At 53.3% G+C, this 11,898-nt stretch overlaps 5 protein-coding genes across 5 annotated transcripts; 1 reads left to right on the top strand and 4 right to left on the bottom strand.

Moving 5' to 3' along the window:
- Positions 1-409: 409 nt before the first annotated feature.
- On the bottom strand, positions 410-1,240 carry J4E83_009491 (uncharacterized protein; the record flags this gene model as incomplete). Its single annotated transcript, XM_049336376.1, has 1 exon — positions 410-1,240. One exon carries the CDS (start codon positions 1,238-1,240, stop codon positions 410-412), a length of 831 nt encoding a protein of 276 aa, XP_049184475.1.
- A 1,361-nt stretch (positions 1,241-2,601) lies between these two features.
- J4E83_009490 (uncharacterized protein) lies at positions 2,602-4,543 on the top strand (the record flags this gene model as incomplete). Its single annotated transcript, XM_049336375.1, has 3 exons — positions 2,602-2,668; positions 2,726-3,278; positions 3,328-4,543. The coding sequence occupies 3 exons, from the start codon at positions 2,602-2,604 to the stop codon at positions 4,541-4,543; spliced, it is 1,836 nt and encodes a 611-aa protein (XP_049184474.1).
- A 349-nt stretch (positions 4,544-4,892) lies between these two features.
- J4E83_009489 (uncharacterized protein) lies at positions 4,893-5,425 on the bottom strand (the record flags this gene model as incomplete). The annotated part of the gene is made up of 3 exons (XM_049336374.1): positions 4,893-5,207; positions 5,268-5,321; positions 5,372-5,425. 3 exons carry the CDS (start codon positions 5,423-5,425, stop codon positions 4,893-4,895), a joined length of 423 nt encoding a protein of 140 aa, XP_049184473.1.
- Positions 5,426-5,925: 500 nt separating this feature from the next.
- On the bottom strand, positions 5,926-6,479 carry J4E83_009488 (uncharacterized protein; the record flags this gene model as incomplete). The annotated part of the gene is made up of 3 exons (XM_049336373.1): positions 5,926-6,261; positions 6,319-6,372; positions 6,429-6,479. The coding sequence occupies 3 exons, from the start codon at positions 6,477-6,479 to the stop codon at positions 5,926-5,928; spliced, it is 441 nt and encodes a 146-aa protein (XP_049184472.1).
- Positions 6,480-8,157: 1,678 nt separating this feature from the next.
- On the bottom strand, positions 8,158-10,028 carry J4E83_009487 (uncharacterized protein; the record flags this gene model as incomplete). The annotated part of the gene is made up of 4 exons (XM_049336372.1): positions 8,158-9,214; positions 9,264-9,688; positions 9,739-9,851; positions 9,899-10,028. The coding sequence occupies 4 exons, from the start codon at positions 10,026-10,028 to the stop codon at positions 8,158-8,160; spliced, it is 1,725 nt and encodes a 574-aa protein (XP_049184471.1).
- Positions 10,029-11,898: the final 1,870 nt, after the last annotated feature.

Below are 11,898 nucleotides of genomic sequence, written 5' to 3'. Positions count from 1 at the left end.
TATCAAGGATGGATTGTTAGAGCACTAGAGACAATGACGCGAACTTGGAATGAGCATTGAAGATGTGTAGTATTTCTTCAAGGCTTTTCAGCCTGTTTCTAGCATGCTGTCTAAGACAAAGAGGTAGCACCAATCTACCCCACTTGACCGACTCAGTATCGTGACTCTTTTTCGATACACGCCAACCTAGGAAAAAGCTAAACACCCTAGAGTCTACGTTGACGTTAGATCACCTACTTTGCAAGTTGTTGGTGTCATGTAGTCTGCAGACCTGTTCAGATTTTTTCTTGTATGAGGTGGATATGGAAACCAAGGGCCAGGTATCATCGTCGAGATACCGGGTCCCAGCAGGAGACCGAGAATATATTCAGGCCTTGTCGACTAGATGCGACACCCTCCGGTTCTCTCTCTAGATACCATACTCCATCCACTCTCTCAAGTACTTGTTGCCGATCCACTGCTCTGCCTCTGGAATAACCTCGCCATCTTCCGCAACTCTGTGATTTGCCTTGATGACGGGTACTGTGAAGTTCGCAGGTAAGGTGGGGAAGTACCTTAAGTTCTCGGCCTGCAGTTGCGCCAAGTGTACCTTTGGGCCTTTACATGGCTCTCTCCATTTCTTTCCAGATTCTTTCAACATAGTATGTTCGGATTCGTCGAAAATAAGGTATTTGGTGGTTTCGCCACGGTATGCATAGTAAATGGATAGAGCCGCCATAAAGAAGAAGACAACGTCGTAGTGCCGGCGGTTGGCGTATGTCCAAAAAGGGTTATAACACTTGACTCTCATAGTGGGGATGTCGTTGCAGAGTCGTGCGAGGCGTGCGACAGCCTCCGCGCTCTCACTATCGAAGCACTTTGGGTCATACTTGTCGCATTTGATGCTGATGGTCTTGATCCAGGACCTTTTGGCAATAGATATCGACGACACCCAGGCAGTAAGCATGTCGGACGGAGACTCATGTCCCGAACCCTCAGACAATGTGACGTCGTTGAACTTGAGCTCCAAACCAGCAGTCTCTGCATACAACTGCTTGTTAACATACTTGAGCTGGTTGTATTCGACAAGCTTCTCGTCATCCCCCTGCTGGAAAGGTGCCTCGCGATGGTAGAGGTACGGCTTGTCTTCACCATCCTTAGGCATGCGGTAATGCAGCGGCTCTGAGTGGGTGAGAGCAAGTTGGTAGATCGTGTTGCGGAGCTCGGCCGGCAAGTCCAGAAGAAGCGAGGTGTTGGCCATCGTAGTGCGATAGTGGTTGAGACTTGTTTTCGGGAGATGAGGAAATTCAGTAGGGTTGGGGCTGTAATTGACACAAGAAATTGTGCTTGAGACCCTCGGTTGACTAGTGGCCGGTTGTCGTTCCAAGGTTCGCTCTGCGCCGCCTAAACTGGAAGGGGGTGCTTCCCTTGACCTACACTCCAGCAATACAGCAATACAGCTCGTCTCTCACCCAACAGGCCCGCACTCTTCGGGTGAATGCGTCATTACCTCCATGTTCCCCTACACGCCATTCACTTCTTGCACTCACTGGGGCTGACTTCGACTACACATCTCCTTCACTTTGGGTTCAGTCCCGAAACTAAATCGTGTCATCTACTCGACCAGACTATGACCAACATACCGGCTTATAACGCAGAGCTCGTGTATGGGTACGGTGTCGTAATCAGCAAGCTAACTTCTGTAACATCACGTGCAAACTCAAAACCCAACTACACCTGGGCAGGGCTGCGTACGATTCCAATATACGTAAAAGTGGTTAGAGTCCACAGCAGGTTTAGGGCTGAGTTGGTGTTGCGATATGTCGGCGAAATTCTTCAGCAGCCGATGGGGTGGAAAGATCCATATTGACGAGACGAGGCATTTCCGCTCATCTCGATCAGGATGGGTTCGGCATGGCTATTCGATCGGAGAAGGCGACGCTGGTGGAAGCGTGACCATCCGAAGCAAGGCCGGAGGAGTTGGCGATTGGACAGTCATGGGTTCGCGTCGTGGGAGTGGAGGGGAGTTCCTGAAAGCAGAGCGGGCCATGGCCCTGCCGCTGCAAGGGCATGAAGATCTTTTATCGTAAAACCGGTAGAGGCGGAAGATCTTGGGCGCTGACAACGTCGCCATAGCAGGGTAAACCAGGTTTTAGTGGGCTGAGGAGCGGAACCGAGGTGGCGGTGCAGTTCGGCTCATGTCATGCTTGGCGAATGACGAGTGACGACGCTGTGAACCAACTGGGCTGCTGGCCACGACTGGCAAGAGTCAAGAATCTTCTTAACCTCCGCACGTGAACCACCCTACCCATCACCTGTCGCTCCTGTGACTCTTCCCTACGCCTCGCGCACCTCACCTGGCCACCGACCCAACAACAACCATTCTTGAGCGCTTTCGAGCGCGCGCGCCTAGGCTTGGAATCCACTCAGCCACGCTTTGCTGCTTAGTATCACGACCAGATCAGCACTTTTCAGCCGCGAAACCAGCCCACCGACAACAGATAGCTTGATAACCTCAGGCATCAGCGCTTCCCCAGGCCTGACTCTATGCACACAAACGCGCCTCACCAGGCTGAAGATCAACAACACCTCGGCACAGCCAGCGCATACCGTATACCGAAAATGGCGCTCAACGGAGTGCGCCGGAAAGATACGACCAAGGGGCCGCCGCTGCGCGTTCTGTCGTTAGGTATGTTTGTGACATGATGTAAGGCCTCAGTATGGCAGGTGCTAACCCATGTGACAGACGGCGGCGGTGTGCGGGGGTACTCCATGCTCATCATCCTCCAGGAATTGATGCACCGAACTTTTGTCGAAACCGAAGGCAGAGCCCCAAAACGGCACGAAGTACCCAAGCCATGCGAACACTTCGATCTCATTGTCGGCACCGGCACGGGAGGCTTGATCGCTATCATGCTGGGGCGGCTGAGAATGGACGTTGAGACCTGCAAGGACGTCTACGTGCGCATGACGAGGAGAGTCTTCGAGACCGACAAGACATTTGCCGGCATACCGTATCGATCGACGTTATTCAAGGCGTCGAAGCTGGAGGAGGCCATCATGCAATGCGTGCGCGAACACACAATCTACGACGACGAGGGCAACGACAATCACAACGGGCAGGATGCACCGCCCATGACCCCCGGGAGCGCAATATCGGGCCGCATGCAAAGAAGCGCTAGTAATGCTAGCAACTACAGCCAGATTGGCATGACTCCCGTGAATATGCGCATAGCCGCCATGAAGTGGGGGAACCCTCACGCCCAGCTATACGACAACAGAGAAGAGCGCACTAAGACGTGAGTAGGACGCACGTCGTTGATATGCCAATGCGCTAACTGTCTGCAGTGCCATCACAGCTGTCTACAAGGGCACCAAGAAGTCTGGCAACGGCCAGGTTCTCCTCCGCTCCTACGATTCCCGTAAAGAACCTCCAATCGAACCAAACGCCACGATATGGCAAGCCGGCCGAGCAACTTGCGCGACCGCCCTAGCATTCAAGCCAATCCAGATCGGCCAATCCGTCTTCCTCGATGAAGGCTCCGGCAAATACAACCCAGCGCCTATGGCTCTCGACGAAGCTGTTTGCAACGAATGGCCTGGGCGCGAAGTTGGCGTTTTCATAAGCATAGGCACCGGAAAGCGGCCAGAAGGCACAAACGCACAACAGCATCTGTGGTGGGAAGGCTTCGTTTCCGGCGGCATGGGCGACTTTGCAGAGGCGAGACGGAAGTTGATCCAGAAGATTGAAGATTGCGAACGGACACACAAGGAGATGAAGGATCACCTTGCGAAAAGACAAGTCAACCCCGAGAACTACTACCGTTTGAACGTCAACGTCGGCGTGGGAGAATTTGGAATGAATGAGTGGAATGCGCTCGCGGAAATCAGCACGAATACACGCATGTACCTGGCGGACAAGGGAGTACAAGGCATGACGCTTGACTCGGCTGCGAAGATTGCAAGGATACACTTCGCAAAGGTGCGATGGGAGCGCGCAGCCAAGGGAGAGTCGCCATTCTCGCCAGGCGCTCAAGCACCAAACAAGCCCCTTCCTACGGTTCCAGACCCAGCGCCCATGGCAGTCGAACTACCGGCCGAGGAGCTCGCGCCAGAATACTACACCAACATACATCCCGCCTTCCGCCCTCCGCCAGAACCGCGCCGGCCATCAGACAACGACAAGTTCCTGGTTGTGTCATCAGACGAATATCCGCAATCAGCGGCGAGTACAGATGGATTCAGCGACTTTCACCCTCGACATTCGGGTGAACTAGTGTCACCAGGACGTCGTTCGGATGAGCAGTTCTCAGCGGGACGTCCAGTATCCTGGATGAGCTCTGCGCCTAGCTGGGATGATCGCATGTCCAACGCTCCACCTAGACCACCTAAGACACCTTTGCAGGATGGCCTCCACCCACCGCCTCTATCTGGTGCACGCACATCACCCCCCTCTGGCTCTCACTTCGCAAGACCCCCTCCAGGTGCGCCTCTACCGTACCCGGATACAGACGGCCCGCCACCGATTGTCAACAAGGCGACGAAGCCGGACTATACACGGTAAACGAGTGCGAGGTCGATCTTCTTTTTGCATATATGCTTGAATGGTGTGTGGAGTCTTGCATGGCCTATCTCTACGAAGGAGCGCCCATATCACGATGTTTCACGGCTGATAGTTTGTTGAGAGAATAGTTTAGATACCCATCGAAGTTTTCTTTGTTTCGCTCAATGTCATGAACTTTTTGAATAGCTGATCGTCTTTCCATGCCGTGTCTCATGTTTCCCAATGATCATAAGGATCAGTGTAGCCCATGTGTGCTGACCAGAATACATGCATGACCGAATCGCTTCGCTGCATCAACGTCGCCAAGATGTCAATAACCGAAGCTCGCAAGGATCAACCGACCGTCCACTCAGATGTCTTCCTCAAGATCCTCCTCCTTAGGCTCAGGCTTAACGGGAGTGACTTCCTCTTCCTCGTCACCGACGACATCCTCAGAAACCTTCTTCTTGCGACCACGCTTGGCAGGAGTGACTTCACCCTCTCCGTCAGCAGCAGCCTCGCCCTTCGCCTTGCGCTTGCGCGGAGTAGGAGTCTTCTTGGGGGTATCCTCCTCAATGGGGTTACCCGACATAAGAGCCTCCAACTCGTTCTTGAGGGTATCCTTGAGGCGGCCCATCATGCGTTGACAGGCGATGACGGAACGGCCGGCGGGGCGGGGCGTGTTCTGTTTGTTGTGTTAGTTCGCAGAGGTGAGAAGAGGAGGTTCCAGATGGGAGTTACTAACATTGTAGTCAAAGGTGACGTTGGATTTCTCGATGAGTGCGAAGAGGTAGACGAGCTGTGATTCTCTGTCAGCATGTATGGTGTGGAGGGTGGGAAGCGACATACACGCTCCTTATCTGTCCAGGCAGTGAGGGCCTTGCCGCTGTTGGCGCCTGACATGATGGAAAAGCTTGCGGACGGTGCTGGATTGTACTTAAATTTGTTGATGGTGTTGTGCTGTGCGGTGAACAGAAGACGGTATGAAGTGCGAGGCAGTAGAAAGGAAGGAAATGGAAGGTGGGAGACTGGTTTATGTGTGAAATTAGCGCTGTTGTGACGGTGAGGATGAGCTTGGCATTGGTGGCTACCAGGTGAAGGTGAGTTCTGGCACACGTGGGTCATTCGGGGTTGGGAGATTGCAACGCTTTGGTAAGTGAGGGATTTAATATGGTAGAACGTATCAAGCAGGTACGTGGTTTCAATACTGGTTTGATTTGTTCAAAATGCCTATGATGCATATGCCCTATGAAAGCTGACTATGCAGCTAAACAAGACCAGCGGAGCATTCAATGTATGCCGTGAACCTATTCCAAACGCCAGACGCTGAGATGCGTTACAGAACGCTCAAGTCAATCGCCTCTTCTCCATGCCTGCAATGCCACAGTGATCGGGATGGATGTTCAGATATCCTCAGCCTCTTTCAGGATGTCGTCGTCATCATCGTCCTTGACCTCCTCCTTGACAGTCTCATCCTCCAGGTCCTCCTCAACCTCAGGAGTAGGCTCCTTCTTCTTCTTCGGACGGCCGCGACCTTTCTTGGGAGTGACTTCGGCGTCATCAGCGTCCTCGTCAGTCTTGGCCTTCCGCTTGCGTGGTGTTGCCGCCTTCTTGGGTGTGACCTCAGAAACAGGTACTCCCGCCTCCATGGCCTCCCACTCCGGCTTGAGAACGTTCTTAAGCGCGTTGATCTTCTGCTTGAAACCGCTGGCGTTGCGACCGGCCGGGTAACAGCCCTCCTACGTCACGTTAGCGGGGAGTACTTTGTGCATTACAGAATCAAGAATGGGACTTACGTTGTAGTTGAAGACAGAGCCGTTCTTGTTGACGAGGTAGAGCAGACTGGAGAGCTAGTCAAGGTCAGCATCGCGCGATTGACAGAGTGCAGCTGCCATTAGGTACTCACCAAGTCACGGTCACTCCATCCGGTACCCGTGGCCTTCTTGGTATCCGACATGATGTGTTTGTCGTTCGTGTTGTTTTTGTTCACTGGATGGTTCGTAGTGCGAAGGAGTGTGGAAGAGAAGATGAATTGAGGGAGGTGGAAGTTGGAGGAGAGGCGGCTCAGACTGATGTTTATATTCAAGGTGAGAGGACCGCCAAGCGTCCAGATTGACCAGAGCTTGAGCTCACCGTGAGTTCGTAAAGAGTAAACGTGGCACGTGGTGCATGGTGCGATGTGCATCATACGTGGTGAAGGTGAGTCAGTTGCTCACGGCAACGCGATAGCCGCCTTATGGATCTCGTACGCTGTGCCGGTTCGACTCGATGGGTCTCAAACAAGGGAAACCTCCAAAATATACATTCTTCAAGCTATCACGATGTATCCGATTGGTATGCGACATGCTGCACTGGTTACCTACTCTACCTAGGTACTTTGATGGGCACCCGCCGTTGAGAAGCGATAGCAAGAACCAGTCTCGATGAGAACCATTATGTGTCGCAATTGCACTTACATGGTCTGCGATATCTTTTGCAATGGCCAGATGTAGATTGAAAGACGAATTTGGAGTGAAACTGACAAAGTGACCGACGAAGATGCAGCCCAGAACAGCAGAAAGTACAATACCTACCTGGACAGTGTATAAGAAGTCATACCGCAGTGATCTTCCCACCGTGGCAAAGAAATGTTTGCAAGCGCCAAATTGTCTAAACTAGTCGTCTCCATCCACAACGTCTTTTAGAATGGTGCTTGGTATGGAACTTCCTGTCTCGAAATCGATTTTTGCGTCCAAGCACTCATACCATACACAACGTCAAGGCTGTGATATCAGATTGCGTTATATCCTACAACATGGGGATCACCCGTAAAAAGACGAGGTATCGCCCTGGTCGAAAGCAGAAAAGCACCCCATACCCAAAACAGGCAGTCAAACACGGCCACACACTAGCAGCTGCCAGCCACCTCAACCACCAAGTCGTCCCGATTCGACCCGCTCCGACCATCTCGCATACGGCATGCGAACCATTGAATCAGTGCGTACCGGTGGATGTGGGTCCGGGGTAGAAGCGGGCCTTCCCGTGCGTCAATGAGCCACCGCATGCGGCACCGAGGCTGGCATCGGGTCTGTGCCTACTATAGTTCGAGGGGTTTTGATAAGGGTTCGCGTGGTCTACGGGATTGGTCGGGTTGATAAGAGGAGGTGTTCGAGGCGTGCGGATCGTCTTATCGTCTTACTGTATCTTTGTGAGATCAGACGGCGGATGAGGGGTCGGACAGTGAGGGGGTCCGCGTCGGGGGGCTGTTGGGCGGTTTGAGTGTTCTCAACAGATATTCTCCTTGGGGATTATGCTAGCTATCCGGTGTGACACTAGGGTGAAGATAGAGACATTGATCATGGCCGCTTGAGGTCACAGAAACGAAGTCAGGGAGATAGCAAAGATTGTCCATAACATAATGTATTGTCATTCCAGTGCGCTCAGCTGCACCAGGTCGGAGGTATCTAGGTGTACTACAAGTCATCGTGAGAAGCGATTAAATGTAGTAGGGTATCGAAATCCATCCATCCATCCCACATAAAAGGAAATTTTGTGACCCATTGCCCAGTCTAAATGATATCAAGACCGAAAGAAGAAAAAGGGTAAACCTAAGCGGTTAACCCTGACGCCAAAAAACATGTCGACGAGCTAGAAAGCTACAAGTGAGCAACACCGTTGGTGACCTCAGCGACACCGACGGTGGTGCCGTTCAACTTCTCGCTTGCGTAAAGTTGTTGAGAGACCTTCTTATCGAAGTACTTGGGCTCGGTGTATGGGTCGTACATGTTCTTCTTGATGTAGGCGTCGAGTTGCTCGTCGGTAAGACCACGGAGCTCGGTAGCGCGGTCAACACCGTTCTTCTGAGCTGCACGGATAACACCGCGGGTTACGATGACGGAGACTTCGCGGATGCGGCGGATGTCGGGGTACAACCAGCCATCGGCGCGCTCTTGCTTGTTCAATGAAGTCGACAGTGATTCCGCAGAAGCGTAGATCATGTCTTGGGTGACGGAGACAGCCTTGGAGATAATGGCACCAAGTCCGATACCAGGGAAGACATACATGTTGTTTCCTTGGCCGGGGGTGAGCATTTTACCGTCGAACTCCATTGAAGGGAAAGGAGAACCGGAAGCGAACAGGCAGCGTCCCTCAGTGGCGATAACAGCCTCCTCGAATGTGCACTCGGATTTGCTTGAAGGGTTGGAAAGAGGGAAGATGATGGGGTGGTTGTTGAGCTTGGCCATCTTCTCAAGGATGTCCTTGTTGAAGGCACCGCCGATGGTCGACAGACCCATCAGGATAGTGGGTTGTACGTAGTCGATGAGGCGGCTGAGCGACTGGTATTGGCGGCCGTTGTTGTCGTCGCGAGCAAAGAAGACCTTGTGCTCGGCCAGCTTGTCACCACGGTCCAGGGTAACGAGACCGTTTGAGTCGACGAACCAGAACTTGCGCTTGGCCTCGTCCTCTGTCAAGCCCTCCTTGATGAAGTACTCAACGATCTGCTTGGCAACACCAACACCAGCACTGCCAGCGCCGAGGAAAATAGCCTTGTGGTCCTTGGCGGGAACACCGGAAGCCTTGACGGCGTTGATGAATCCACCGACAATGACGGCGCCAGTTCCCTGGACGTCGTCGTTGAACATGGCGTATTGGTCTTGGTAGCGTTCTAGGGCGGGGAAGGGGTTCTTGAAGTCCTCGAATTGGATGACGATGCTGTCACACGATCAGTTTCCTGAAAAGGATACAAATGCAAAGTACGTACCTGGGCCACTTGTCGGTAAGGGCAGCCATGAGCTCGTCGAGGAACTCCTTCTCTTGCTCGGGAGTAACCTTGGGCATGCGGGATCCCATGTAGAGGGGGTCATCACGGAGAGCCTTGTTGCTAGTTCCGAGATCGAGAGTCAGGGGCAGGGTGCTGTCTGGCTTGATACCAGCGCAGGCGGTGTACAGAGCGAGCTTTCCGACGGGAATACCCATGCCGTTTACACCAAGGTCACCAAGACCCAAGATGCGGGATCCGTCTGTGAGAACGGTAATGTCGACCTGGTGTGGCCAGTTGTCGAGGATCTTGCGGAGGTTGCCGCGGTCGCTCCACGAGAGGTACATGCCCTCGGGTTGTGTCCAGATTTCGTGCCATCGTACGCAGGCCTCGCCAACGGTGGGGGTGTAGATGAGGGGAGTCAATTCCTGGGTACGTTAGTCCATTGCCCTGGAAATACTACTGAGTCCTCACATACCTTGATGTTCTCGCCTAGGAGACGGTAGAAAAGATGTGGGTTGGTGGCCTTGAGGTGGACGAGGTACTGGAACTTCTCAATGGGCGCCGTCTTCATGGCAAGGAGCCTGAGGCCTTGGTTGAGTTAGTAGTGATATTTGGACAGTCGGTGTTTGACATACATCGCTCGCTCTGGATGTCGTAGCTCTCGACGGCGGGGGGAGTGAGGCCGTATGTGCCCAGGGTCCTGCGGACGTCGGGCGTGTAGGACAGGTCGTAGTCACCGGAAGTGGTGCTCAGTTGGCGGGCCATGTTGGGGCGTGTGGCGGAGGGCATGGTGTCGTTTGCTATAGTGGCCATACAACGAACGAAGGAGGGTTTTTGGATTGAAGAACGGAGGCCTTGGGCGGGAGCCGTAACTTTTATAAGCGGTCTGAATCGCTGCATTGAAATGAGCTGAAACGACGCGTCGGCAATTGAAAAGGAATTAGGAAGACAGCCCGCCTGGGGCGCGGAGGATGGGGGGCTACATAACAAGCAGCCTATCGGAGGGGTCTAGGTTCCGCAACAGTCAGTCTGTGAGGAGATCCGTTCTCGCCGTCAAAGTGTGCCTGTAAAGGAAGCATGGACCAGCCCGTTGGTGACTTTTACGCGAGTCCCTTCCCCAAGTTTACTATCTTGCCGCGTGCACAACTGCAGCTTCATCACCACACCCAAAACAAATTATATCGCATTCCAATACACTCTACCAGCACTTCAGTCTGTCTGCAGTTTGTCTTCCAGAATGTTGCTCGAATCCTGAGGGATGCCGATGCTCGTCGTGTCACAGCCACAGCCACCGGGTAGCAGGGGTCATGACTGGACGTGCATACGAGTCGGGAGCAATCGGAACGCCCATATTTGCCTTGACGGAATGCCGTAGGATTCTTCCATGGGCTTCAGTCTTCGTCCGCTCACCTTCTGTGCTATCTTGCTTTTGCCGGTACTCTGACCTAGCTGGAAAGTAGCCCGAACGGCTCTCACCCGCGCCCTCGTCTCTGGTATACCGCTGTTTTCTTTTGGTCAACGACAGCATGCCCGTAGCCCAATATCGCGCTCGTTGCGAGGTCAGGCATCGAGGCATTTTATTTCCGTAGTCAATGCGCAGCGCCGCGTTGCAACAGCGTGCTTATTATTAATCGCGTTGATCTTACGGGAAATGTCTCATGGCCATTCGCCACATGGTACCTCGAAGTGCTGTCGCGTTACTCAGGTCAAGCGGCCCCGATGGACATTAGCCACTAATAGCCAGGAGCCATCACCGTCTACTCCTTCGCGGGTCCGCACCGGCTCCATGAAAGCACACCGCGACCCGACGATTGCTAAGCACTACGAGCGGTGTGTCTTTGTACCGCAGACGGAGCCGCTGAGGGCAACTTTTTTTACGCACACGGTACACCCCTGACTGTTCGCTAACGGACCGTTGGTGCCATGCCAGGGGAAGCGCATGCAGCATCCGATTGCTTTCGGCCCATGTCTGCGACAAGAAGAATGGGCGCCTCGACGAGTAGTTGACTGTCTATATCCGTGATATCCGGATCGCATCTCAGTATCGGACCTCCGATTCAATGCACGTTTGATCTCCTTTGCGATATAGACGAGGTCTCAGACCCTATACTTGCAGATGCGACAGTGGATCACCCGCGCGGTTGTGTGGGGAAAGCTTGATGGCTTGGGTAAGGTAGCCGCCCTAGGGCTCTGCGCCCAGTTCCTGCTCCTCCGAGAATTGGGGCACGCGACTCCACAGTCCACAGCACCACGGGAGGTTACGGACAACTTTATTGCAATTACCCGCATCCGACATTCACATTCACATCCGCGGAGGTTGGCTGACGCAAGCATCATTTATCGACAAAGTCGCTAATTATCAGTGGATTGCCTCCCTTGCAGCAAACCTGCGACTGTCATGCAGCTGTCAAAGTCTCACCGTCTCTTGACACCTGGAAAGCCATGGCTTGCGAGTCAGCATCGTACATACTAGATCTGATCCAGCACGCGCATGAAGCCCTATGGTCGGAGCAGACTAGCATGGGTAGTAAACTACTAGTCTCTGACAGTCTCCGATCTCCTAATATTTCTTCCAGAAATCAGCCTTCGTCGCATCTTGGGAATTACCTAGGTAGACAGCTGCCACCTACCTACC

This window comes from Alternaria metachromatica (genome assembly GCF_023757995.1).
Source record: "Alternaria metachromatica strain BMP 0045 chromosome Unknown scaffold_33, whole genome shotgun sequence".
Taxonomy (NCBI): Eukaryota; Fungi; Ascomycota; class Dothideomycetes; order Pleosporales; family Pleosporaceae; genus Alternaria; species Alternaria metachromatica.
The sequence above is the reverse complement of the archived record's forward strand: the minus strand, read 5'-3'. Positions and strand labels throughout refer to the sequence as shown.